The sequence below is a fragment of the Schizophyllum commune genome (genome assembly GCF_000143185.2).
Source record: "Schizophyllum commune H4-8 unplaced genomic scaffold SCHCOscaffold_10, whole genome shotgun sequence".
NCBI lineage: Eukaryota > Fungi > Basidiomycota > Agaricomycetes > Agaricales > Schizophyllaceae > Schizophyllum > Schizophyllum commune.
In genome coordinates, this window is record NW_026089547.1 from 1,492,773 (window position 1) to 1,516,141 (window position 23,369).

The 23,369-nt window shown below is 57.3% G+C and overlaps 7 protein-coding genes across 7 annotated transcripts; 5 read left to right on the top strand and 2 right to left on the bottom strand.

Annotated features, from left to right (window-relative positions):
• Positions 1 to 508: 508 nt before the first annotated feature.
• Positions 509 to 1,709, top strand: SCHCODRAFT_02588143 (uncharacterized protein; the record flags this gene model as incomplete). The annotated part of the gene is made up of 4 exons (XM_050343969.1): positions 509 to 651; positions 705 to 1,052; positions 1,116 to 1,603; positions 1,653 to 1,709. The coding sequence occupies exons 1-4, from the start codon at positions 516 to 518 to the stop codon at positions 1,707 to 1,709; spliced, it is 1,029 nt and encodes a 342-aa protein (XP_050198592.1). The 5' UTR covers positions 509 to 515.
• A 713-nt stretch (positions 1,710 to 2,422) lies between these two features.
• SCHCODRAFT_02513790 (uncharacterized protein) lies at positions 2,423 to 7,025 on the bottom strand (the record flags this gene model as incomplete). Its single annotated transcript, XM_050343301.1, has 15 exons — positions 2,423 to 2,680; positions 2,733 to 2,844; positions 2,896 to 3,044; positions 3,099 to 3,347; positions 3,405 to 3,611; positions 3,646 to 3,831; positions 3,892 to 4,012; positions 4,067 to 4,158; positions 4,225 to 4,506; positions 4,557 to 4,760; positions 4,813 to 4,861; positions 4,922 to 5,104; positions 5,160 to 5,246; positions 5,296 to 5,957; positions 6,396 to 7,025. 15 exons carry the CDS (start codon positions 7,023 to 7,025, stop codon positions 2,423 to 2,425), a joined length of 3,471 nt encoding a protein of 1,156 aa, XP_050198593.1.
• Positions 7,026 to 7,585: 560 nt separating this feature from the next.
• Positions 7,586 to 10,286, top strand: SCHCODRAFT_02637463 (uncharacterized protein). The gene is made up of 2 exons (XM_003028851.2): positions 7,586 to 7,990; positions 8,041 to 10,286. Exons 1-2 carry the CDS (start codon positions 7,667 to 7,669, stop codon positions 9,955 to 9,957), a joined length of 2,241 nt encoding a protein of 746 aa, XP_003028897.1. The 5' UTR covers positions 7,586 to 7,666; the 3' UTR covers positions 9,958 to 10,286.
• Positions 10,287 to 11,215: 929 nt separating this feature from the next.
• SCHCODRAFT_02637467 (cytochrome P450) lies at positions 11,216 to 14,001 on the top strand. The gene is made up of 16 exons (XM_003028850.2): positions 11,216 to 11,602; positions 11,658 to 11,731; positions 11,781 to 11,810; positions 11,865 to 11,901; positions 11,956 to 12,028; positions 12,081 to 12,467; positions 12,519 to 12,661; positions 12,717 to 12,908; positions 12,961 to 12,981; positions 13,046 to 13,070; positions 13,124 to 13,138; positions 13,187 to 13,261; positions 13,317 to 13,372; positions 13,424 to 13,539; positions 13,595 to 13,771; positions 13,824 to 14,001. Exons 1-16 carry the CDS (start codon positions 11,290 to 11,292, stop codon positions 13,869 to 13,871), a joined length of 1,782 nt encoding a protein of 593 aa, XP_003028896.2. The 5' UTR covers positions 11,216 to 11,289; the 3' UTR covers positions 13,872 to 14,001.
• Positions 14,002 to 14,240: 239 nt separating this feature from the next.
• Positions 14,241 to 16,189, top strand: SCHCODRAFT_02637470 (uncharacterized protein). The gene is made up of 2 exons (XM_050345971.1): positions 14,241 to 14,396; positions 14,452 to 16,189. Exon 2 carries the CDS (start codon positions 14,466 to 14,468, stop codon positions 16,035 to 16,037), a length of 1,572 nt encoding a protein of 523 aa, XP_050198594.1. The 5' UTR covers positions 14,241 to 14,396; positions 14,452 to 14,465; the 3' UTR covers positions 16,038 to 16,189.
• Positions 16,190 to 16,748: 559 nt separating this feature from the next.
• On the top strand, positions 16,749 to 19,365 carry SCHCODRAFT_02513428 (cytochrome P450; the record flags this gene model as incomplete). Its single annotated transcript, XM_050343293.1, has 12 exons — positions 16,749 to 17,033; positions 17,240 to 17,306; positions 17,357 to 17,429; positions 17,551 to 17,937; positions 17,987 to 18,129; positions 18,238 to 18,429; positions 18,482 to 18,527; positions 18,581 to 18,706; positions 18,779 to 18,834; positions 18,905 to 19,020; positions 19,084 to 19,260; positions 19,315 to 19,365. 12 exons carry the CDS (start codon positions 16,749 to 16,751, stop codon positions 19,363 to 19,365), a joined length of 1,719 nt encoding a protein of 572 aa, XP_050198595.1.
• Positions 19,366 to 21,132: 1,767 nt separating this feature from the next.
• SCHCODRAFT_02060873 (uncharacterized protein) lies at positions 21,133 to 23,080 on the bottom strand. Its single transcript, XM_050341649.1, has 2 exons — positions 22,896 to 23,080; positions 21,133 to 22,846 (listed from the first exon to the last, which is right to left on the bottom strand). The coding sequence occupies exon 2, from the start codon at positions 22,834 to 22,836 to the stop codon at positions 21,250 to 21,252; it is 1,587 nt and encodes a 528-aa protein (XP_050198596.1). The 5' UTR covers positions 22,837 to 22,846; positions 22,896 to 23,080; the 3' UTR covers positions 21,133 to 21,249.
• Positions 23,081 to 23,369: the final 289 nt, after the last annotated feature.

Below are 23,369 nucleotides of genomic sequence, written 5' to 3' on the forward strand. Positions count from 1 at the left end.
TCTTCAGGAAAGCGTTGAAGAGGTACCTATGTTCCAAGGATGAATTTCCGCGTAATTTAGTACCGACGGTAGGCTCTATACATGCGATGAGGTCACGATGCCTCATCTATCTTGGGACCTTGGCGGTAGAAAGCACACGACATGCTCTCCGGAGAATCCAACAGTTATTCTCGCGAGTGGTAGTCAACGCAGATGGACTGACGAGGAAGGTGCCTGCGGACGTCGAAGTCAAGGCGCAGCACTCTCGGTCTCGGCCGAGATACATGCTCACGATCACATGATTTGCCCCTGTTGAAGTTTCCTGCTTGACCTATGGTCCACTGCTCTCTGCATTCTGTCGCCCAAGTCTGACAGTGACAATTATCTGTTATATGGGAAGATCTGTTGTTATCTGGAAAGGGCTGCTAGTTTGTGTGCCAAGCCTTTGTACAGGCTGACTCATTTGCCGTCATTGCATGTTCTGAGCATGTTATGAGGGGATGAGAGAGGCTCACCTGTCTCTCTCTCGCTCCCCCATGTCAATCGAGCGCACAGTCACCACCTTGCTTGGTACAAGCTATAGGATCGTTGATACCGGCATTCCAACCACCAACGACGCAAACTACCTCACTCTCGTCTTCCTCCATGGCTGGGGCATGCCCTGCTCCCTCGGTTGGCATTTCTTTCGATACACTTCCCGAGGTTATCAACTCATTGTTCCACAGGTATTACCAGCCGCATAGCCGCCCTTTCCCCCAGTCAAGGCGTCCGCTTCATCGGCGTAAACCGCCGTGGTTACGAAGGCTCCTCGCCCTACACGCCCGACGAGGCGCATGTTCTTCAGCATGGCGCGCCAGAGGATCGCGGTGCCGCCTACCGTGACGAAGGGCGGCAATATGCGCATCTGCTCGATGCACTAATGCAGGATGGGACTGTGGGTGCAGGCGGCGTCGCGATGGTAGCTTGGTCGATAGCGAACGCGCACCTGAATGCGACAGTGGCCTCCATCCATGACTTGCCAGATCATGTTCAGGAGCGACTGAGTGGGCGCGTGAAGGCTTTCATCTACTTTGGTGCATCGATGCATTTTCCCGCGATGTCGACGCTCGTCACTGACCATTTGTATATTCTTTCAGAGGCAGGTCCGCGCCTCATGGGTCTCGAAAAGCCACCCGGATACGTCCCCGCGGAAGACAAGTCCGTACCTCCCAAGACGCAGCTGCGTAGGGCCCAAGCTTGGTACGCAGCGTACTTCAAGCACAACCTCGCTTCGCACAGAATCGACGGCCTCGAGATGCGACATGGCGACCCTGCACGCCCACCCACCGACGTCGTACACGAGGATTTCTGGGTTCGATACACCGACCCAGATGGTCCATTCCCGGGAGACCCAGCTATCTTTGCACCTGATGTCCAACCGTACATACAAGCCGCGGCGGATGCGGCGCTGTTCGATGCTGGGGTCAGGAAGGCCTGGGGAGATCCCAAAGTCGCATATGTGTACGGAGATTTCAGCGTGTGGACAGCAGTATGGACGGCGTGGGCATTGGAGGATGAGTGGAAAGCGCGGGGTTCCAACGCTCCGGAGCTGTCATTTAGAGTGGTGGAAGGGGGGAATCACCAAGTGAGTGCATAGTCGCTTGCCGCTGGCCACGCACCTCAGCATTCGCTAGTGCGTACTCGACTTGCCCGAAAGAACCTTGCAGGCCTTCCTGGATTGCGTTACATGAAGAATCTGCAGCTTGCTTTCTTGTCGAGAAGGCCGTGGTTTCCTGCCAACGATATCATGCAAATCGCATAAGTTATGGACGGAAGGACAGCAGCAAGATGGACGGGGGAGACGATATAGCACGAGCAAAGATCGGTCATAGCATGAAGGAGCAAGTGATGAAGTACACAGAGCAAAGTAAAAATCAATAAAGATGAGCAGCAAACACCGAGCATGATGAGAAAATGAGCAAGGAGCGCATGGGCACTATTCGTAACAAGCACTAGCATCATTCGTCCGAGGAAGCCGCTTTTGGCTTCGTCTTCCTCCTCGTAGCCTTCTTTGCCTTCGCCTGAGAGCATGGTCAGCACCCTAAATAGACAAAAGCAGACAAAGTAAGCTCACCTTCGCTCGCCCTCGAGCACCACGGCCCAGCTTTTCTTCCGTCTCGTCGTCTTCTTCCTCCTCTTCCTCATCGTCCCCGTTCAGCTCCGATACATTCGTCAGGGGCGACGACATCTCCACGTCGCTGCCGTCCCCGAAGTCCTCGCCTTCCGACGAGTCATCATCAGCAGGGCGCCTTTTCTTGCGCGAACGCCTGAACGAAGAGCAGTGATGAGCCGAAAGTCAACGAAAGGAAAGCACAACACGTACTTCGTTCCATTCGTTTTCGCACTCGGGCTAGCTTTCCGCTTCCTGGTAGTCGGCTTGCGTTCCTTCTTCTCCTGCTCGTCATCAGCACGGGGTATCAAATCCATGGATCGCACTCACCTTGTTTTGCGCAGGCTTAGTCGACTCCCTCACCCACGCCAAGGTCTCATCGCTCAGATACACCTGCTTGACGACCGCATTCGCTGCTTCCGGGCTGACCTGCGGTCGGAGGATATCCGGTGGTAGCTTGACCTTGCCTGGGTAGCTTTGGATGTTCCACCCATGGGCGTGCGAGCGGAGCTTGATCAGCTCCTGCGCGAGTTCGCAGATCATCCAGAGGTTCTGCAAGACTCGTGGTTAGACTACCTCTCCAGTATAGCACAACATGACGCACCTCGTTATATGCATCGTCCATATCCCGAACGGTCTTTCCCTTCATCGCCAGGTGGTATAGAAGCGACACCGTCTCCTCGTTGGCCACAAGCTCCAAGTAGAACTTGATGTAGCTGCAAAGCTATCAAAAGCCGCCCCGTTTCTAACTAGGCAGATAAACTCACTTCGCCATATCAACCAGCGCATCGTGCGTCCCGTCCATATCCGGGTGGTGCGCCAGTAGGTGCAAGAGATGTATGAAGATCGACTCGATGTACTCCACCCGAATTGCAGCGGGGAAGCGGCGCATACAGTTGTTGATATACGCAGATGCCTGGGGAGGGACGTCATGAATACATTGGAGAGGATTCAGGAGAAAGCTTCATACCATGTTCTTGATGTCCAGTTCCGGATCATGCACCGTGAGGAAGGGTATTACGTTGAACCGCGGCGGCAGCTTGCGCACCCCACCGAAGACGCACATCCGCGAGAGGAAGGCATGGCGCACGTCGTAACACGTGTCCTGCACAACGATCGCCAACCTCACCATCCGCTTCGTGATCTGCGCTGCATAGACCGTAACCGTCGACAGATGGAGCAGCGATATAGCCGCCTGCAGTCGCATCCTAGACATTGCCTTCACGCTAAGCAAGTCGTCAGCCGTCCCACTTTTCGCGACACCAACAGTTTGCACGCACTTTTCCGGCTCCTTCAGAAACGTGCCGTTCCCCTCGAGCAAGTTCATCAACATCACCAGCACTGGTCTGGCAATCATAAGTGCTTTGTCGCCGGATGCGTACGACAGACAGCGCCAGCGGCACGCCTTGACCGCAAGGATTTTCGCGCGCAGAGCGGGCCACATCTCTTCGTCTGGGATCCATTCCGCAGTCTCGTCCGTTTCCTGTTTTTGCGTCAGTACATCACTTGGCGGGTACGTGCAGTGTCAGACGCACATCATCGGGCGGGATCGCCTTCAGTAGCACCTCCTTGAGCAAGAAGGCCATGATGGTCTCGCTCTTCTGCTCGAACGCGTCCGGCTGGTATCGCGCAAACTGCACTAGAACGGCGACATGGGCGACCAACTGCTCCGGAGTGGCCTCTTCAATGTGCTCAAGGATGTCCTATATATGGCGAGATACCGTCAGTAATCGTTACGTGGCGCAAGAGCGATGAGCACTCACATCAATCACCTGAACGCACGCCGTCTCCTTCTCCTGCGAGAACGCAAGAAACCTTGCCGCAAATTTCGCATGCCTCTCATTCTCCCCCATCACGAGCTCGCGCATCCGATCCATTGTGCGGCTGCAACAAACCACAGTCAGCCTCGTTGCCCTCCCATCCAGTCATACCACTAACCTATCCCCCGGCGCCAACGTCTCATCATGCATCGCCAGCGCCGCCAGTGCCTGCAGCCCTGTCTCCAACACGGCCGCATCCTCGCTCTTGCTCTCCCTGGCTCCGCCTTTAACTTCTTCACCTTCATCGTCCCCGCCCCCTACCAGACCCTCCTCCACCACAATCGCCCCAAGGGCCGCCGCATGCGGCATAAACAACGCCGGCGCGTGCTTTGACACATAGCGCAGGACCGTGCGTGCATGTTCAGCACTGATTCGCGCCTGGAGCTGCGCGGCGTTGCTCTTGCGGCGGTCGCTGCCATCCGCTCCCGCGCGCATGCGACGCAGAAGGGTGGGGATGGAAGAGGTGTTGATGATGCGGAGGGAGGAGCGGCGGAGGAAGATGGACATCGTTTGGAGGATGGCGGGTGATTGGGATTCGATGCGGCGGAGGAGTTCGTTCTGCAAGAGTTGTCAACAACGAATGGATAGATGGGGATACTGGAGCCTACCGTTGATTTGACTAGACTCTTCAAGTCAACTTGTATATCCATCGCATTGCGGAGGAGCTTATACAACCGGCTTTCGTTCATCTTGGCGAATGTCCTCAGGTCGTCGGCCGCCTTGACGGGGTCCGGAAACGCGCTCGTCAGGTGCTGGATGACAGCGTTCAGCTTGCGCGTAATCTGCTCCTCGCCATTGTCGATGGTGCCGCCCTGTGCTTAGATCAGCCAGGGTGCACACGACGATGTGTACAGTGGGACTCACGTTGAACTCGACGCAAGCGTCCACGAAGTGGTCGTAGACCGAAGGCCGCCTGTAAAGAAGCGTGTCAGTGCTAGATGCACACATGTCCACAATCAGGCTCCTAACTTACACATGCTTCAACCCACTGTACGACAGCAGCGTGTTCACCTGCTCCTTCAGCAAGTATTGCATGACATTAAGGAGCCGCTCCGTCCAAGCAACCTCGTCCACTTCGACGTTCTTCGACGTGGAGGGCGAGTTCGGCGTGGGTAAGGGGAGAATATATTCGAGGAGCACTTGCTCGGCGATGTGTCTGAAGGACCGTGGTAAGTAGGTGAGGGGTAAAGGAGGCCATGACATGCACGCACCTAACTTCCAGGTTGACGCCAGCGGAGGTGAGAATCTCCTGAGGTATCCAGGAGAAGCGGCGCACGGCTTGGGCATCGTTGTTCTCGCTGTGTCGATGTGAGTAAGGAAAGCAGATTAGAGCGAAAGCATACTCACATCTGTGGGTACGCCTGATTGTATATCTTGCCCAAACACGTCATTGCCTCCATCCTGACAGACGCGCGCTTGTCCACCCCTCGCCCCGCGATCGCCCTCAACTGATCCTCCCCGACATGGTGCAGCACCGTCTCATAGTCAAGCTGCGCGTACACGCGGCACACCGCCGCGCGTACCTTCTCATCTGGATCGAGCAGTTTGCTCTGCAGCGCCTCCTCGATCGCGGCCCGGTGCTCTTGCAGGTTAACGAGCAACGCGCGCGTGGCCTCGACGAATTTGAGGCGCACGGCGAGTGCCTTATCATTCTTGCGCCCAAGCCAGACGTTCCACAACGCAGGGAACTTCTTGACGAGGTCCGTGCCATTGGGATCGGCATACATGCTCCCCAGGGCAGCGGTGGCGATGAGGCGGGTTTCAACGGTCTCAACGCGGAGTTCCTCTTCAAGCTGAGGAATGAGGGTGACGAGGACGGCAGGACAGGCACGGTTCAGGCGCTGGATGATTTCGTGTGCCTCGCGAATCTCCTCGTAGTCCTCGCCTTCCTCGAAATCGGGTTGTGTGGTGATGATATCGGTGAAGTAGGAGAGAACGCGGGTGGTCAGCTTGTCGGCGCATTCGGTGAGAACGTGCGCAGCGACGCGGCGGGCGCTCTTGTCTATGATCTAAGCAGGCGGTCAGCAAGTCTGTAGCTAAAAGCCCATGCAAGAACAGGATTCAGAGGAAAATTGCAACAACGCGCCGCTGGGATCAGCCGAACGCGGCAGGTACCGTCGACGCCGCGCTAGTCGCACGCCACCCGCCGCCCGACGCGCCGCTGGTCGTCCCCGTCGATGCAGAAGCCCACAAACACTGCGTTGCTCAAGGCAATGAGCACATGTGTGATGCGTATAACGACGGGGATACGCTTGCGTGGTCTGAGCACAGCAGCGATGATCAGCGCGTCGATGAAGTGCATCTTCGAGACGGCGGCGGCAGCGAGCAGACGCACGGTTGCGCGTAGCACGACGGCCCCCGCAGCTGTGGCTACGGCGGCGATGACACCAGCAAGTTGCCACAAATTTCCTCCAGTGCATGATAGGCTCTGAATGACTGGTACGCACCGAATCGCCCGTCTTGAACTGGGCTATGAGCTTGTCGATTATGTCGTTGGGGATGACAGAGGCCTCCTCGAGCACGGCCACCATAATGTCCTGCATGAACATCTCGATCTTCTTGGGAAGGTTGCGGCGCGCGAGCACGAAGAAGTCGTTGAAGAGGGTGACCATGAGCTCCTCCGCGCTTGGGATGTCGCATATGAGGACGATGGACTTGACCTCAGAGAGGGAGAAGAGGAGGTAGTAGTACTGGTCGTAGTAGGGGGAGTCCGCGCCCTTGAGTCCGGTCATAAGTTGCTGGAAGAAGAACTGGAAGATGTCGCGCAGCTCGTCATCGCTGTACGGTGCCTCGGGCGCGTAAAGCTTGAGGATATCGGCAAGGCAGCACGCCGCGTACGCCTTGACGCCGCGGTCCTTGTGGAGGGTGATGGACTTGTTGACGAGCTCCTTGCGGACGCCCTGGAGGGAGGCCTGATCGACATTGTCCTGGTCTTCGCCGAGGATGCGGAGCTGCTCGTGCAGCGTCTTGAGCTTCTTGAGGAGCGCGTCGGTAGATGTGCCCTTCGCGAGCAGCTTCTCGCGGAAGTTGAGCTTTCTGGGGGTCGGCTGGGCTGCCTGTCGCGTACTGGGCGCCATTGCGCGTGGCGGCGGAGGACAAGACGCGTTCGGTCACAAGTAGTCACGCGCTGTTGATGGGGGAAGGTGGGGAGACGACGCGCGCGGTGATGGCGCAAACGAAGGTCTCGGGGAGGAGAGTGTCACTTTCGTCGAGCGCTTGAGATCGTGAACGTCGAAGTTAACCTACATAATTATCATCTGGCCACCGTGTAGGGAGTCGGAGAACCGGCCCGATTCCCGGAGCAAGCTCGCACGTGACATTGATGATGCGCGCCTACAACTTGAACTTGAATTGCAACAACAGCGATCACGATTACAGCTTCGCCTTCGACTTAGTCTTTGACTTGGGGTTTGGAGGCAATCTACAACATTCTGTCCCTTTTCCGGCACAGCCGCTTGTTGGGGAGCCTTCTGTGTTATAAACCGTGGCATGTTCTGTTCCCAATGTGACACTAGCTGTACTTGACATATCACTCCCTCACGATTGTAAAGACAGATATCCTCAAGCAGAATGTGATGCTTACCTGCAGCCTGGCCCAATGCGAGAGCCGAAACAGAATGGAATAACAATCCAATATTTCCCGATTTGGAAGGCCGCAAGAACAATGGAAACTCCCGATTGGGTAGTAAAAATTATCACCTCCTTGTTCTCGACCATCATGACGGACTATGGGGACGTCAAAGTCTACACCGTCAATGGCGCAACAGCCGGCTCTCCATCGTCCCTCCCCGACTGGCTTACCCGAAAACGCGCGGTAAAGGGGAAGAGCCGCAAGCGCGCCGTGCGCGAGCACGTCGAGGGTACCATCGAACTTATCCAGGGTTTCGAGTTCCCCGAAGCCAGCAACCGCGTCAAGACCACCCGAGATGGGCACCATGTTATGGGCACCGGCACCTACAAGCCGCAGATGCGAGTGTGGGACTTGGACCAGCTGTCCATGAAGTTCGAGCGGCACACGGACGCAGAGAACGTCGACTTCGTTGTGCGTGAGTGTCAAGTACCGCGCCCCCCTCCCCCGTTGACCCAATGCAGATTCTCTCCGATGACTGGACAAAGTCCATACACCTCCAAAACGACCGCACGGTCGAGCTGCACACGCAGGGCGGCTTCCACTATCGCACGCGAATACCCAGGTTCGGGCGATCGCTGGCCTACCACTTCCCCTCCTGCGACACGTACCTCACGGCGACGGGGAACGAGGTCTACCGCCTCAATCTCGAGCTTGGAAGATTCATGACGCCGCTGACACTCGAGGATGAGCAGGACGACGCGCCGATCGCGGGGGTGAATGTCGTGGATATCAACCCCGCGCACCAGCTTCTGGCGTTCGGTGCTGAGGGGAACGGCACTGTGCAATTCTGGGACCCCCGATCACGATCGAACGTAGGCATACTACGTCTGCCCACCTCACGCCTCCTCCCCGCGGGCGCGCTGGATACAGGCGTCAGCGTCACCGCCCTCTCCTCCCGCTCCGATGGCCTCTCGTACGCCGTCGGTACCTCCACCGGTCACACCCTTCTCTACGACATCCGCTCCCCCCGCGCGTTCGCGACGAAGGACCAGGGCTACGGCCTCCCCGTCAACAATGTGATCTGGATCGAGGGCGGCAGCCGGATGGCTGGTGATGGTCTCATCCTCAGCGCCGACAAAAAGGTCATCAAAGTATGGGACCGTGATTCCCCGTCGACGAACTTTGCCTCGATCACCCCCGCGATGGACTTGAACGACGTGCACCACGTCCCTGGCAGCGGTCTATTGCTGACTGCCAATGAAGGCATCCAGATGGGCTCGTACTTCATCCCCCAGCTCGGACCTGCCCCTCGCTGGGCGTCCTTCCTCGAGAACATCACCGAGGAGATGGAAGACCAGACTGCCCGGAGCGCATACGAGGACTACAAGTTCGTCGAGCGCTCAGAGCTACGCACCCTCGGTCTCGATCACCTTGTCGGCACGCCGGCCCTTCGCCCGTACATGCACGGCTACTTCGTCTCGCTCCAGCTTTACGATGCTGCGCGCCTTATCGCCAACCCGTATGTGCACGCTGAACAGCGCGAGCGCGCCATCCGGGACAAGATGGAGAAGGAGGCCGAGACGCGCATTCGGGCTCGCAAGGAGCAGCCGGGCGTCAAGGTCAACAAGGCGCTTGCCGAGCGTGTCATGCGCGAGCAGGAGAAGGAGCGGAAAGCGGAGGAGAGACGGAGGGCCCGAAAGGCCGCCAAAGCCGCGGAGGGCGAAGGCGATGCAGCCATGGACGTCGATGGGCAAGAGCTGGAGTCCACCTCCACCGCCGCTGGTCTACTTTCCGACCCCCGTTTCGCGAAAGTGTTCGAGGACCCGCAGTTCGCGATCGACGAGAACAGCACCGAGTTCGCGATGCTTAACCCCTCCGCGGCCGCGCAGAAGTCACGGCGACGCACCCAGGACAGCGATGAGGACAGCGGGAGCGACAAGGGCTCGGACAGCGAGGACGAGGACGACGGCGGGAGCAGCGACGACAGCAGCGACGCGGGCGAGCTCAGCAAGTTCGACCTGCGCGCGCATCCCGGGCAGCGCAACGTGCGCGCCGAGGAGGCCTACGCGCGCAATCGCCGCCAGACGAGGGTCAAGATGGTCCCGCTCAAGGTGCGCGGTGGCCCCGGTGGGGCGGACAAGGCCGCGTCCTTCGGGCAGCGGAAGTCGGGCACGGGCCCGCGGCGGTCCGGGGGCGATGACACGATGGACGGCGGCGTCGAGGTGTCGTGGGTCCCGGCGGCATCGGGCGGAGATGAGGCGGCGCAGGCGAAGGGGAAAGGCCGGAGGAAAGGCGTCGAGACGTTTGGCGCAGGGATGGAGCGGGGTGGGGAGGAGGACGAGGGTCGGGCCTTGTCTGAGAGCGAGAAGAAGGGGCGCACGCATCGGCGGAAGGGTGTGCGCAGCGGGAGCAAGAGCGCGTTCAGGCGGATGCAGTGAAGCAGTTTCACCGCTGTCTGTCGAGCGCCGTAGAGCTGCTCGGAGCGTTCCGACCAGCGACCCCTTCTGAGGGCTTGCCTGTGTAATGGGAGGCTGTGGCTCGTCTTGTATCGCTATGTAACGTTTCACTCAGTCCATTCTCGTTGGGCTCACCACTCACCGTACGCAGTGCTTGGGCTGCTTCAAGTGTGCGTATGTATGTGGTCGCTGTCGTATCCAGAACGGAACAATGGTGTATTTCCCGTTATGGCCTTCCCATTATCGTGTTCATCATGTGATTGTGTTCGCAGTTTTTGTCACTGTGCCTCGAGCACCTCGATCGCATTCCGCGTCCAAAGTATCTTCTTTTCCTGGATGATATTCAGATTGTATCGATCTTTCGATTGGATGCCATGGCTTGCGCGAATGAGGTTGCAAAGCTTGGCCCTGCTCAGTTTGATCACAGTAAGTGCGATTGAATCAGCGGGTTGTTTGAGATTGTTTGTCGGTCTGAGGAATACGAATGTGCGGAAGTAGTGATGTGATCTATGAAAAATAAGGCAGACGACAAGGTTGCAGAAGGTTGCCTGTCGGCGCCCGTCTATAGATTGATTGTCAGTTCGGCCTTCAAATCCCTCCGTCCCCCCGATATCGGACTGTGTAAGCCTCCTATTGGGAGAGTCATCAGAGCTGAGTACGTCTACATCCCACCTGTCCCAGCAGTACAAAGCTACAAGCCCATAGGCCCGACCGGGTCGTAGAACGGCACAGACAATGACAATGCGAAGGTGAACTTGGGCACGTGCCTCGTCACGCTGTTCCGTATCCAGGTGCCTGTCGGCTGTAACCGTGTGTCCTCGCAGTTCTTCCATTCACACTTCCACAAGGGACAACCTTCTTCATCAATACACCGGCTGTCAGGTGCCATGGAATAAGCAGAAGGTCCACTCGCTCAGATACCGAGGACGTGAGCCACTGGCCAACAGACGGACAGCAACAGCGCCTCTCCTGAGCTCAAAGTACCTTTCATAAGGATCGCATACCATCCCGCGGTGCTTCATGATCTCCTCGGTCTGGGCATGAGCGCTGAGTTGCAACGTCCAGCCACTGCCAATGGGCTGTCTTGGCGGCCGCTGCAGCTGCCCATGACGCAGAGGCTAACCGCGATTCGCTGATCGGCACTCTTCCTCCACCGCGGGCGCTTGCCGACTTACACTGAACGGAGGAATCATCGGTCACTCGGACATCGTGATTTCACGCCCGGACCCGGTTGTAGCGTGGTAAGCGCACCGAAGGAAGCTCTATAAAGGCGTGCTTCGCGAGTACCTGGCTTCTTCCTTCCCCCATCCCATCATGGCGCCACCCGGACCTGCGTTCCTTGTCAAGATCCTTCCACGCCTGGTATACCCCTCCGTTATTGCGTATGGCTGTCTGCGCGTGCTGGGGAATGCCTGGGAGGTCAAGATTCCCGCTTGGGTGGGCGCATGTGTCGTCATACTCGTGAACCCTGTCCTTTGGACGATCCAAGGCATCCTCAAGGAGATCCAGACGCGCAACAAGGCCGCCGCTGCTGGTGCTGACCTCCCTCCGCTCGTTCCGAGCGAGCTGCCTTGGGGGCTTAGCCACCTCGTCGCACTACGCAAGTCAGCCAAAGAAGGCCTTCTCGGTGATTATCAGGGAAAGGATTCAGTGTTGACTTAACCGACTAATTGAGTTCCTAGCTTACATCTTCGACTCGTGGGCCAAGAAAGTGGGGAGCGCCGTCTACCGAGTCAACCTACAGGGCGATGTTCGGGTCAGTCATCGCGGGAGAGTTGCTATGCTCGTGCTAACTAAGGAGTTAGATAGTAACCCTTGAGCCTGACCATGTCAAGGTAAGAGTATCGCGGCACCGTAGCGCTCACTTTGTACTGATAGCATTCATGTAGGCTATCCTTGCCACCCGATTCGAGGACTTTGACAAGGGTACGTGACCCTCGATGCTGGATCACGAGAAGGGTGCGCTTAATCTCTGTTTAGGTCCGGTCTTATACGACCTGCTCTATTCGCTGCTTGGTAGCGGCGTCTTCAACTCTGATGGCGAGATGTGGAAGTAAGTCTACGACCCACCTCCTAGCGCCGGTGGCGTCGCTAACCAGAGGTAGGTTCCACCGGACAATGACGCGCCCGTTCTTCAATAAGGAGAAGATCGCCCACTTCGACAACTTCGACCGACACGCGGATGATACCATCCGCCAGGCGAAGACGCGCCTCGCCGAGGGTCACCCCATTGACTTCCAGGACATGGTCGCGCGCTTCACGCTCGACTCCGCCACCGAGTTCCTCTTCGGGCACGACGTCAACTCGTCCGGCGCGGGCCTCCCGTACCCGCCTGGCTCCGCGCACGCCAACTCGCCTGAGTTCTTGAACCACCCGTCGAACCGCTTCGTGCACGCGTTTGCTGAGGGCCAGGATATGACGGCTATGCGCTCGCGGGCTGGCGCGGCGTGGCGGCTGCTTGAGTTCTGGAAGGACCAGGTCAAGCCGTGCAGGTGCGAGGGATTGCCGTATGTCCGTAGTAGGCGGGTGCTAACCCACCTTAGGGATGTCGTCGATGACTTTGTACGCGAAATCCTCGCTGATCCGAGCCGCACCAAAGTGGACATCGAGGCTAGGGAGGGCGGCGCTGAGCCGAAGCCGCGCGAGGATGACTCGCTGCTGGACCATCTTGTCAAGTTCACGCAGGGTGAGCTTCCAGCGACTGATGAAGGCGAAGTAACCGTACTAATAAATTGCGATAGACCGTAATATCCTTGCGGACGAGATCGTCAACCTTCTCGTCGCGGGCCGCGATACTACTGCGGGAACGCTCACCTACGGAATCTACAAGCTGGCTCAACACCCTGACATCGCGAACAAGCTTCGCGCCGAAATCCTTGACAAGGTCGGTCCCACGAGGCGGCCCACGTACGACGATATCCGCGATATGAAGTGTACGCCCACCTCGAGATACGCTCTGCTCGCACGCGCTGACACAATTCATAGATCTGCGGGCCTTCTTGAACGGTAAGCGCGGTCGTATGTGGTCGTCTATACGTCTTTCTGATTCTTGTCGCCGCTCCGCTCGCAGAGGTCCTCCGGCTATACCCCATCGTGTACGTGCACAGCCCCTCATTTACCGTTGATGATGTACTGACCATCTCTTTAGTCCTGTCAACAGTAGGCAAGTTGACAGTAGCGCCTTGACCGCGTATGTCTAACCTGAAGTTAGGACCGCAAATAAGGATACCCTTCTCCCATACAAGGACGTCTCCCGGCGCCCGATCTTCGTGCCCAAAGGGACGAGGTGAGCGCTCTGGCACTCTTCGTCCGTATTTCGTTGTTGTTGACTCCGTGAACAGATGCTTGTATAGCGTATTTTTGATGCACAGGCGCACTGATCTTTGGGGCCCGGATGGTGAGGGCTCTTCCTTTCTGCAGAGCAAACTTCCTCTGACAATTCCGATAGCTGGCAAATTTGACCCTGAGCGCTTCATTGACGACCGTGTGCACAAGTACCTGACGCACAACCCGTACATCTTCGTTCCCTTCAATGCAGGCCCGCGTATCTGCCTTGGCCAGCAGGTTCGTTTTGCTCGTCATCTGTATGGACTATATTGACTGCTCGCTCCTCACCTAGTTCGCGTACAACGAGATGTCCTTCTTCCTCATCCGCCTGTTGCAGAACTTCACTGGCTTTGCGTTGGCCGACGATGCTCAGCCGCAGGAATCCATCGCGGACTTCCGCACCACGGATACACCCGACGCGGAGCTGGAGAAGCGTGTATTCGCCGCGCACTTGACAATGTATCTCAAGGTAAGCATCAGCAGCTGTGACCGCTACCCTTTCGTTGACCCGCCTTGTGCAGGACGGCTTGTGGGTAAGGATGGCGGAGGCACCGACGATGGAAAAGTAAGCTGTGTAACTTTGGTGTAGAAATTGATTTCTCTCGAATCGATGGCCTGTACGCGCATAACGCGCTGTAGACACTTACTATGCTCTATATTATTACCAATATTCTCATTCTGATGTGGAGGGTGAACGCGAGACGCTGCACGCGGAGCACCACTTCGTATCGGTGAATGACCAAGAACGTGACCGAAGTACTCGCGGAGTTTGTCGTTATGGCAAATGCGAGACGAAGGATCGTAATGCTGCTGATTATTGCCAAATATGGACATTTCATTGTTTCCGAATTAAGCTATTTCTTCTGGTTGTCCTTGTTTGCGCATGTCGCACGCGACCCCGAAGCCGGACCTGACCCCGACCCAGACCCCGACCCAACGCCGACCTGACGCGTTCTTGGCCGCAAACTCCACGATTTAGTCAACGGTTGGACAGTCGCGACCATGACCAGGCCCAGCGGGAGATGCACCTTGCCAACTCCCACAATCCTCTCATCGTGCACTGCGTGAGATACGGTACGGTACCTTGACCGCAGGTGCGTCCACACACGCCAGCATCGATGACACGACGCTGATCATCCCTGCTTACAGCGAAAAATCTCTCCATGTCGCAGAACGCCTGTGATGACCCGACAATCTCGACTTTTCCCATAAACAGGCTTCCCAACGAGCTCCTCGACTGCGTCCTCCTCGAAGTGTGCCAGGACAGCCACGACTACGTTGACGTGCCCCCACTGTCACATGTGGACAGTGCACACCAGCACCCCAGGTACTCCGCTCTTGCCATCAGCTGGGTATGCGCTCGATGGAGAGCCATCGCCCTCGCGAATCCCGCCTGCTGGACACACGCAGCGATCGACATCCGCCTCCCGGCGATCGAGGAGGTGGCCGACGAACCGACCGAGCATAGCCGCATTGTTGCGCAAAGCATCGCCTTGCTCAGGTGCTACTTCGAGCGCTCGAAGGATGCGCCGCTCGAGGTTCACTTCTCCGAATACCTGAATGATGAAGAGCGTTGGGAGGCGACCGTTGGGGAGGTCGTGCGCTTCGCGTGCACGACCATGCCGCGCTGGAAGACCTGCTGGCTTCCGTCATATCTCGTCGACTGGCTTTCCACGGACCCTGCTCAGCTTGGGTCGCCCCTCCAGCTCCGATCAGCAATCGTCTACTTCCAGCCGGTGTACGATGACTTTGCGGTGGACCTCTTTGCCAGAGCGCCTCGCCTGCATCGCTTGGCGGGATCTTTTTCCGACAGGACTGCTGGTGTGCTGCCATGGGCGCAGCTCACGCACCTGGGCGTGAGCCGCTTCGTTTCCATCCAGTTCTTCATGAGCATAGTGTCGCAAAGTCAGCGTCTGGTGAAGATGAAGGTTCAAATCTGGAGCAACTCGAACGAACCCTTCCCTTCCCACGGATCTGATACCGCGCCAGTGGTTCTCCCGAACCTCGAGAGCGCAGACTTCATCGTGGACACCGGCGCCGTCCTTCAGCACCTCCTCGCCTCGCTGACCACCCCGAAGCTGTCGTCCTTGCGACTCCGGGGGTCCGCCCAACGCGGAGATGACGACGAGCAATTCTCAGGATACATCCGCCTGTGGCGCTGGCCGATGGTCCACTTCGAAGGCTGGCTGCAGCGTTCCCGATGCGATCGGCTCACTAGCCTGATCCTCGCGGACATCCTCATGCCGCGGGGCGACCTCATTGGAATCCTGGAGCGCCTGCCTCGCCTCACAGAATTCGGCTTGAAGGAGCATATGGCGCTACAGCCGCCCGAGCGGCAGCACGACTTGCCGGTCGATAACTGCCTTCTCCGTCGCTTGACTGCGGTGGATGGCGCGAAAGCAGAACTCTTCCCTGAGCTCAGGAGCTTCATACTCAAGGGGATACTGAGGTTCGACTGGCCGTTGCTGCTTGACATGGTGCGCTCGCGGGTTGTTCCGCGTATAGAGAACCTGGACATATACATCGACGACCAGTCGACGTCGGATATTGATCGGGACACGGAGGCGGAATTGAACCAAAGTCTCGGTCCACGAGGTTTCACGAACAGGTGCGGGTCGAAGTGGGACTTGGAAAAGCCGTGGATGCAGGAGCTTCTTGCGAACTTGGAGATAGCGGAACAAAGGGCTCAGGAGATGGAGGCGCAGGAGGCAGGCGCGTCAGGTTCGGTCATGTAGATTACTTGGCTTGCAAAGTTGAAAACATGTATTTTTGAATCCAGCTTTGTAAGTACAGACAGGCCGTATTTAGCTAGGAAAAGGCGTCAAGACACTGGAAGCCGCCGCATGCGCGTCAATAGGCGTGTATTTGTTGATATTTGCGTCAATTTACTAAGAGGGCCGTGTAACTGACGATTATTCCTGTCAACGCATCCTTGACCTCGTACTTTTACATCTCTTCTCACTGTTTGTACTGCAATACGACTCACGAAATCCTTTCCGAAGGAAGACTTTGGTGCATAAGTACTGAGGACAGTAGCCGAGTCCCAGGGGTGGTACGTATGCCGGCTACCATACAATGAATTTACAAGGTGACTTGGCATAGCCTCTCGCACTCAACGATGATGGAGCGGTCCCCCGTGTCCTGCGGCATACCCACCACGCAATGCTCCTGGCACCTGGGGACATTGATTGGCTCGAAGCCAGATCCCACGCCCGGATGCACGGATGGGGAGGCGAGGACGACACTTATGGCTAGCCATGCGCAGTGCATAGTCATGAAATTTACGCAGAACGCCTCCGCGCCGCGTATCCTCCTGGCCCTCGCTGCTCCCAAGCTCAGGTGTACGCTTATCTCTTACCGAACCATGCCGTTGCTGTAAATGCGACAGGTCATATAAGAGATTTCATGGTGTACGCAATTCCTCACTTCTCCATCCCTCCTTCGACATGGCACTTCCGCCTGGCATCGTCTTCCTCATCAAGGCGGTCCCGCCCCTGCTTTACCCCGCAGCCATCGCGTATGGCTGCCTTCGCGTCTTCGAGAACGTGAAGGAGGTCAACCTGCCGCTTTGGGTGCCGGTCCTCGTCGTCCTCGCTGCGAACCCATTGTTGTGTATGACCCAGAGCGTCATCGAGGATCACCGCCGCGGCAGGCAAGCGGCAGCGATGGGCGCGGTGATCGCACCCATTGTACCCAGCAAGACTCCTTGGGGATTGGACAATCTCGCCATTGTGCGTCGCGGAATGAAGGAGGAATCGTTTGGTACGTTCAAGACTTGTGTTTGACCTTGTACTGACATGTAAGCAGTCGGTGTGCTGCAAGGCTGGTTCAAGCAGATGGGCACCACGACCTACCGTGTCAATATTTTGGGCGATGAGCAAGTGAGTGACGGCACGCTTCTTCTCGTCAGTAAATCTCAGACTGATCCGAATCACAGATCGTCACGACCGAACCCGAGCACGTCAAGGCCATCCTGGCGACGAAGTTCGAGGATTTCGACAAGGGTGCGTGTAGATTATGAATCGTCATGGGTAGGCTCTTACTATGAGCATAGGTCCTGTAGTCAACGACGCCTTTTACTCTCTCCTCGGCAACGGCGTTTTCAGCATCGATGGTGACATGTGGAAGTGAGTGCCCTAGTCCGCTCTCTTCTTCCATTCGTAGCATCAGTCGCTTCATCCATGCTCACCCCCCTCCTTGCGTCTCGTCCACCCACTCTTTCCTCAACACTAACCATCCCTTCCCCAGATTCCACCGCTTCATGACCCGCCCCTTTTTCAACAAGGAGCGTATCTCCGACTTCGCCAACTTCAACCGGCATGCGGACGCCATCCTCCGACAGGCTAAGGCGCGCATCGCGGAGGGCTTCCCCGTGGACTTTCAGGACATGGTCGCGCGATTTACGCTCGACTCCGCTACCGAGTATCTCTTCGGATACGACGTCAACTCCACGGGCGCGGGCCTGGCGTACCCCGAGGGCTCGACTGCGTCGAATGCGGCGTACTTTCTCAACCACCCGTCGAATCGGTTCGTGAAGGCATTTGGAATGGGCCAGGACTTTACGGCGGCAAGGGTGCAGGTGGGCACTGCGTGGCGGCTGATCGAGTCCTGGAAGGATAAAGTGCGGCCATTGAGGTAAACGTGGGATTTCAGGAGTTCCGATGAGGTTGCTGAGCTCCCGAAGGGCTGTCGTGGACGATTACATCCGTGACCTGCTCGAGGCCGCTGCGGTCGAGAAATCCGACGTCGACGCGACAAAGCGCCCCTCGGATTACAAGCCGAAGGAGGGCGACAATCTTCTCCAGCACCTGGTTAACTTCACGCAGGGTACGCTTGGGTGATGCCCCTTGCTTTCGTCACTAATTTCCCCATACCGACCCATCCCCTCTTACTTTTCCATCCCATTACCTCCTGACCGCTAATTTGCTCGGGCAGACCGCAGCATCCTCGCCGACGAGCTCATCAACCTCCTCGTTGCCGGGCGCGACACGACGTCGGGCACGTTGTCTTTTGGCATATACAAGCTGGCAGAGTACCCCGAGATTGCGGAGAAGCTGCGTGCCGAGATACTCGAGAAGGTGGGCCCGACGCGCAGTCCGACATACGACGACATCAAGGACATGAAGTGTGCGTGTTTGTGGGAGTTCTTCTGCGATTCTCTAACTGATAGCCGAAGCAGACCTGCGCGCGTTCTTGAACGAGACGCTTCGGCTGTACCCCCTTGTGTATGTCGTCTCGGTTGCTTGTCACAAAATTCGAAGGCTGACCTGTCGTGTAGTCCGGTCAACGCTAGGCAAGGGCTTGTAATCATGGCGCTTGCCTCCCCTGCTTACTCTATATTTGCAGGACGTCTAACAAGGATACGTTGCTTCCATCGAAGAATGCTGCGAAGCCGCCCATTTTTGTGCCCAAGAACACCAGGCAAAAACTTCGCTCCTACAACCAAAGTTCCCATAGGCTGACGAGGAAAACTCAGGTGTCTCTACAGCGTCTACCTCATGCACCGGCGCACGGATCTTTGGGGACCGGATGGTGCGTCCTTCTCGCTGGTTTCGCCCACGCTCGCATCCGCCATCACTTGCCTTGCTAAAAAATGTCTCAGCGGGCAAGTTCGACCCCGACCGCTTCATCGACGAGCGCCTCGGCAAGTACCTGACGCACAATCCGTATATCTTTGTCCCCTTCAACGCGGGTCCGCGTATTTGCCTTGGGCAGCAGGTAAGGGACCCTCGCTGAAATACTTATTGGGCTCGGACGCAATGATGACCTCAATCCGTCCAGTTCGCCTACAACGAGATGTCCTTCTTCCTCGTCAAGCTCCTCCAGAATTTCGACTCTTTCTCTCTCGCGACGGACGTCCAGCCGCGCGACTCCATCAGGGCGCCTACCGCGGCTGACACGCCGGGCTCGGAGATCGAGAAGCGCATCTTTGGGGTGCACTTGACGATGTACTTTAAGGTGAGGTTTCTGTCAAACTCTTTGTACTTCGGTACTCACCGCTTATGCTACTAGAGTGGGCTTTGGGTGCGCATGCAGGAGGCGCCGCCGGTGCAGTCTGTCTAAGGTGGCATGGTATGCCACTGGTGCCACTTGTGAATGGACTTTGTTGTGAGCCATGTTCATAAGGCTGTTGTACCCCATAGAACCCACTTTTTATGTCTACCTATCGTTCTTGGTCACGGAATACATACTGCATATTCACTTGCAAATTCTCTGTCCATGTCGGCTCGTTGCCGCCGTCTGGATAAGTATAGTGGCTGGCGGCTGCCCCCGCCAAACCATGGAGGATCTTCAGAAGCCAACTTAAGCACCGCATCTGTGCGCCTCCATTCATCTTATGCCGTCATTCCAATACGCGCGGCCACTCGCCTTCTTGCATGGTCCGCAGCAGCTGTTTGTTTGTGTCATGGCCTCATGGCCTGCGTTTATGTTTGTAACGCTTTGGCCCGGCGCGGTCCCGTGACGTGCGCGTGTTTGTCGCCGGCATCGGCCCGGCGGGGTACATAAGGAGGGTCCTTGCGCTTGGTCCCGCCACATCTTCTTCTGCCTCCTGCCCCCATCATCGCACCCGCCTAGTGGCATTTCCTCTTATCTTCTTTTCCTCCCTTCGCGTTCTCCTCTCTTCGTCATGTACTGTATACGAGTGATGTTCTGCCTACCGCGCCACTCACCGATTCCTCCCATCCTCTGCCCGCCACTCCTGTTGCCCTCTTCCTCGTGTCCTACTATACCTCACCTGCCTCTTACTTGCCTGCGCTCGTCTGCTTGCCACAACGTTCCTCAAGATCGCCGTCAAGTACCGTCCACCTCTGGCCACTTTATGGCGCACTGACGCCTGGCTCTGCGATAGCTCGAGTTCTCCGCCGATGGATTGGGATCACCATTTCTGAGTCATTTGGTGCGTGTCAACTTCTATATTACCTGCGCTGTCGCTCATATCTTGCACAGCTTGTCGACGCCACTCGATCTGAACTCCAGCTCTGACTGCCGAATCTGCTTCGCGTACCCTCCCCTCTCATTGTGCTCTAGGACATACGTTCACGATCGAGGCTCTGCTTCTGACATGCTCACGCACTTGACTACGCGGCTACGACATCTTCTTTCGTCGATGCCACTCGTACGTCAAGGTCCGCACCGCTCAACTTCGTCAAGACCGTCCTCAATCTCTCGCCTTCGCCCCGTTCGACGTGCTTAAAGTCCTCTCGATCTTCTTCGCCAACATGTTCGAGCTGCTCCTCTGGTCGTCAATGATCCTCTCCCGCTCTTCTGTGCCTCTCCTCCGCTCTATCAGGTCGTACCTGCGCACGCCGACGCCTCTGCTCCGCTCCTCTCAGTCAAGACCCGATTCGACGCTCTCGATTCCCAAAACCTCTGGCGCTAACTCTTATATATTTGTTCCTATTTATTCTTTTCTCTTTCTCTTGGTCTCCCTCTTGGGGAGACCGGCCCCTTGTGGGCCTTTCCCTTGGAATAGGACCGCCTTCGGGCGTGCTCCGGCGCCAGGCCTCATCGTGGCCCAAGGGTGAACCTCATCTGCTTTGCGGGTGGGGGCCAACTGGCGTGCCGTTTTGGCTTTGTTCTCTCTCCCTTCAGGGCCGGTGTCACACGCAAGGTCGGCTCGACATGCAAGATACAAGTCGCAAGACGGGCGCACAAGATCGGCTCGGCTCGCAAGACTAGCCTGCAAGCACCTTGAGGCATGCAATCCGAAGGCGGGCAAGAAGCAAGACTTCTCGTGGAGTGACGTCTAAGCGTCCTGAAGATGCGGGGTCCAGGGTTGTGTGCCTCGAGACTGCCTTGTAAAACCTGAACGCGGTCCAATTGAGGACCTCTCGGCTTTGTCGAGGGATCGATCCATCCATGAAGCTCAAGCACAAGCTCGGCGACGAACAAGAAATCGAGAGTAGAGCATAAACTGCTTGATACAAATGCATAAGATATAGATAGTCAGGTACTTGTTTCCGACATTCCTGTCCTCGATTCCTCCTCTTCCATCGCCCTGCCCATCGCTTCGAGGACGCCCCGCTTCCTGAAGCTAATGTCCGCCGACCAGCTCCACGTATATCCCTTCTCGCCCATGATGCCCTTCAACCGCCCCTCCAATGGCTCGTTCACGTCGACGACGGACTTGCCGTCCATGTGCAGATGCAGATGCTCCAGCCGTGGGTTTGTCCTCGACTTCACCATCTCCACGAGGACCTCGGGGTCGAAGTGCAGCGACCCGTCGATCTTGAGCACCCTGAGCTCAGAGAGCAACGCCGGGTCAGCCCCCTCTCTGACGATCATACGCTCGAGGACAGTGTCGCCGATGGTCGTCGGGCGGTCAGGCCTCGCGGGGTCGTTCGTGACATTATGATTCGTGATAGTGAAGTCCTGCAGGCGGGGGACCTTCTCCAGTAGGGCGACAAACTGCGCTTGCGGCAGGCAAATGTACTCGAGGTGCAGAGACCTTAAGACGCATTGCGAGCGCTCGAGCATCATAGTGAATGTTCGCATAGGCCAAGTGCGCAGCTTCAGACCGGAGGAACCATGCCCCGCGCCGATCACCGTCAGGTCCTGTAGCTCGGGTGCTTTCAGGGCGGAAAAGAGGCGAGAGAGCACACGACGGGTGGGCACTTGCACGCTCAGGATGCGTAGACGCCGGAAAACGACCTTAATGACGGGAGGCTCGTCCGACTCCTCGCCGTTGATGCGTAAGTCGAGGTCGACGACCTGCTTCAGCTTCGGCAGCAGCCTGAAGACATCTCGGATGGGGGTGGAGACCGTGACGTGCAGATGCGTGAGCTGCGCCCACGGCAGCTCGATGCCGACTATCGGCCCGGTCCACTTGCGCAGACGAGGCGCATCGACGAAGACATCGGAGTCCAAGATGGAGTCGTACGTGTGCGGCATGTGCACGTCCTCGAGTAGGAGGGGCCGCGCACCTCCTGCGATCTCGCGCAATATGTTGGCGAGGAAGACCGGGATGGTGCATTCCCGCCAGCGCGGCAGCGAGGGGGCGAGCGTGAGGAGGATGGGCCCGAAGCTGGGCTCCCAGTAATCCTCGAAGAAGTCATACTCCAGGTCCAGCAGTGCGTTGATCTGCACGTACGGCAGCGGCGCCGAGCCCGAGCGGTCGAGGTAGCACTTCAATATGGTGGCGGCGTTCGCGACCTGGCGATCGTGCTCGGCCAGCCGGGCTTTCCTTTCGGCGGACTCGCGCTCGGACTCGCTGTCGCTGTCACCGTCGCTGTCGTCGCTTTCGGACCATTCTTCCCAGAGCTCCCCGAGCTCGTACTCCTCGAGGTCGATCTTGATCTTCGGGGGCGTCCAGAACGCGGTGTTGCCGAGGGTGAGGGCTCTCCATTGCCGGCAGACCCAGCCCAGCTGAAGAGGTGCGACGGGAAGCTGGGGTGGGTGTAGTTGGGTCTTGGAGGGGGGCAGGATCAAGGGGGTGCTGTCGCATACCCAGAGCAGGATCTTTTCGAGCACTTCGACAGGTATGCAATCGATAGGGGAGGACGGCGAGGGGGGGAGCATGTCGACGTCTGTCATGGTGGATCGCCTTTAGAGACGTGAGTTAGAAGTTCCGCAGGTATTCAATGACAACACACCTTCACTGGACTGCAGTGCTACAACAGTGAATGCTGGGACGCTCAAAAGTTCGCTGAATTCGCAGTGCTTTGCCGAAGACACAACAACCGTCGGTCTCTTCCTTGAACACAAAGGGAATCATACCGTCTGAAGCAAGCAGCGTATATATTTGCCGGGCGTCTGCCAATGGAAAGCACGAGAACTTGAGGGAAAGAGGGGCGTCGCGACCACCAAGCGGACTTTCTCACGTGGTCGCTCGCCGCAGCGACGGAGCGTGGGTTCGAGCCTGGGCAATGTCCATTGCTGGCCTGCTGGCGGGAAAAAGCATCCCCATGTTGTAGGTCATAAACCTCTCGAGGAAGTGACCTCTGCAGAAAGTCGACGAGACAAAAGGGGCTCTTCAGCAGATCATACAATTAAAGCGGTGTGGAATACTCGGTGAATGTGTCGAAGCAGGGTGTGAACCCTTCACAGAAAAGCGCACGCGAAGCGCG

Bases quoted from the DNA above. Each gene is read 5' to 3' on its own strand.
- SCHCODRAFT_02637467 (XM_003028850.2), top strand. From the start codon at position 11,290: ATGGCGCCACCCGGACCTGCGTTCCTTGTCAAGATCCTTCCACGCCTG. The intron at 11,732-11,780 runs GTCAGTCATCGC...CTAAGGAGTTAG, and splicing joins ACCTACAGGGCGATGTTCGG to ATAGTAACCCTTGAGCCTGA. The intron at 13,772-13,823 runs GTAAGCATCAGC...CGCCTTGTGCAG, and splicing joins ACTTGACAATGTATCTCAAG to GACGGCTTGTGGGTAAGGAT.
- SCHCODRAFT_02060873 (XM_050341649.1), bottom strand. From the start codon at position 22,836: ATGACAGACGTCGACATGCTCCCCCCCTCGCCGTCCTCCCCTATCGAT.
- SCHCODRAFT_02637463 (XM_003028851.2), top strand. From the start codon at position 7,667: ATGACGGACTATGGGGACGTCAAAGTCTACACCGTCAATGGCGCAACA. The intron at 7,991-8,040 runs GTGCGTGAGTGT...GACCCAATGCAG, and splicing joins CAGAGAACGTCGACTTCGTT to ATTCTCTCCGATGACTGGAC.
- SCHCODRAFT_02637470 (XM_050345971.1), top strand. From the start codon at position 14,466: ATGTCGCAGAACGCCTGTGATGACCCGACAATCTCGACTTTTCCCATA.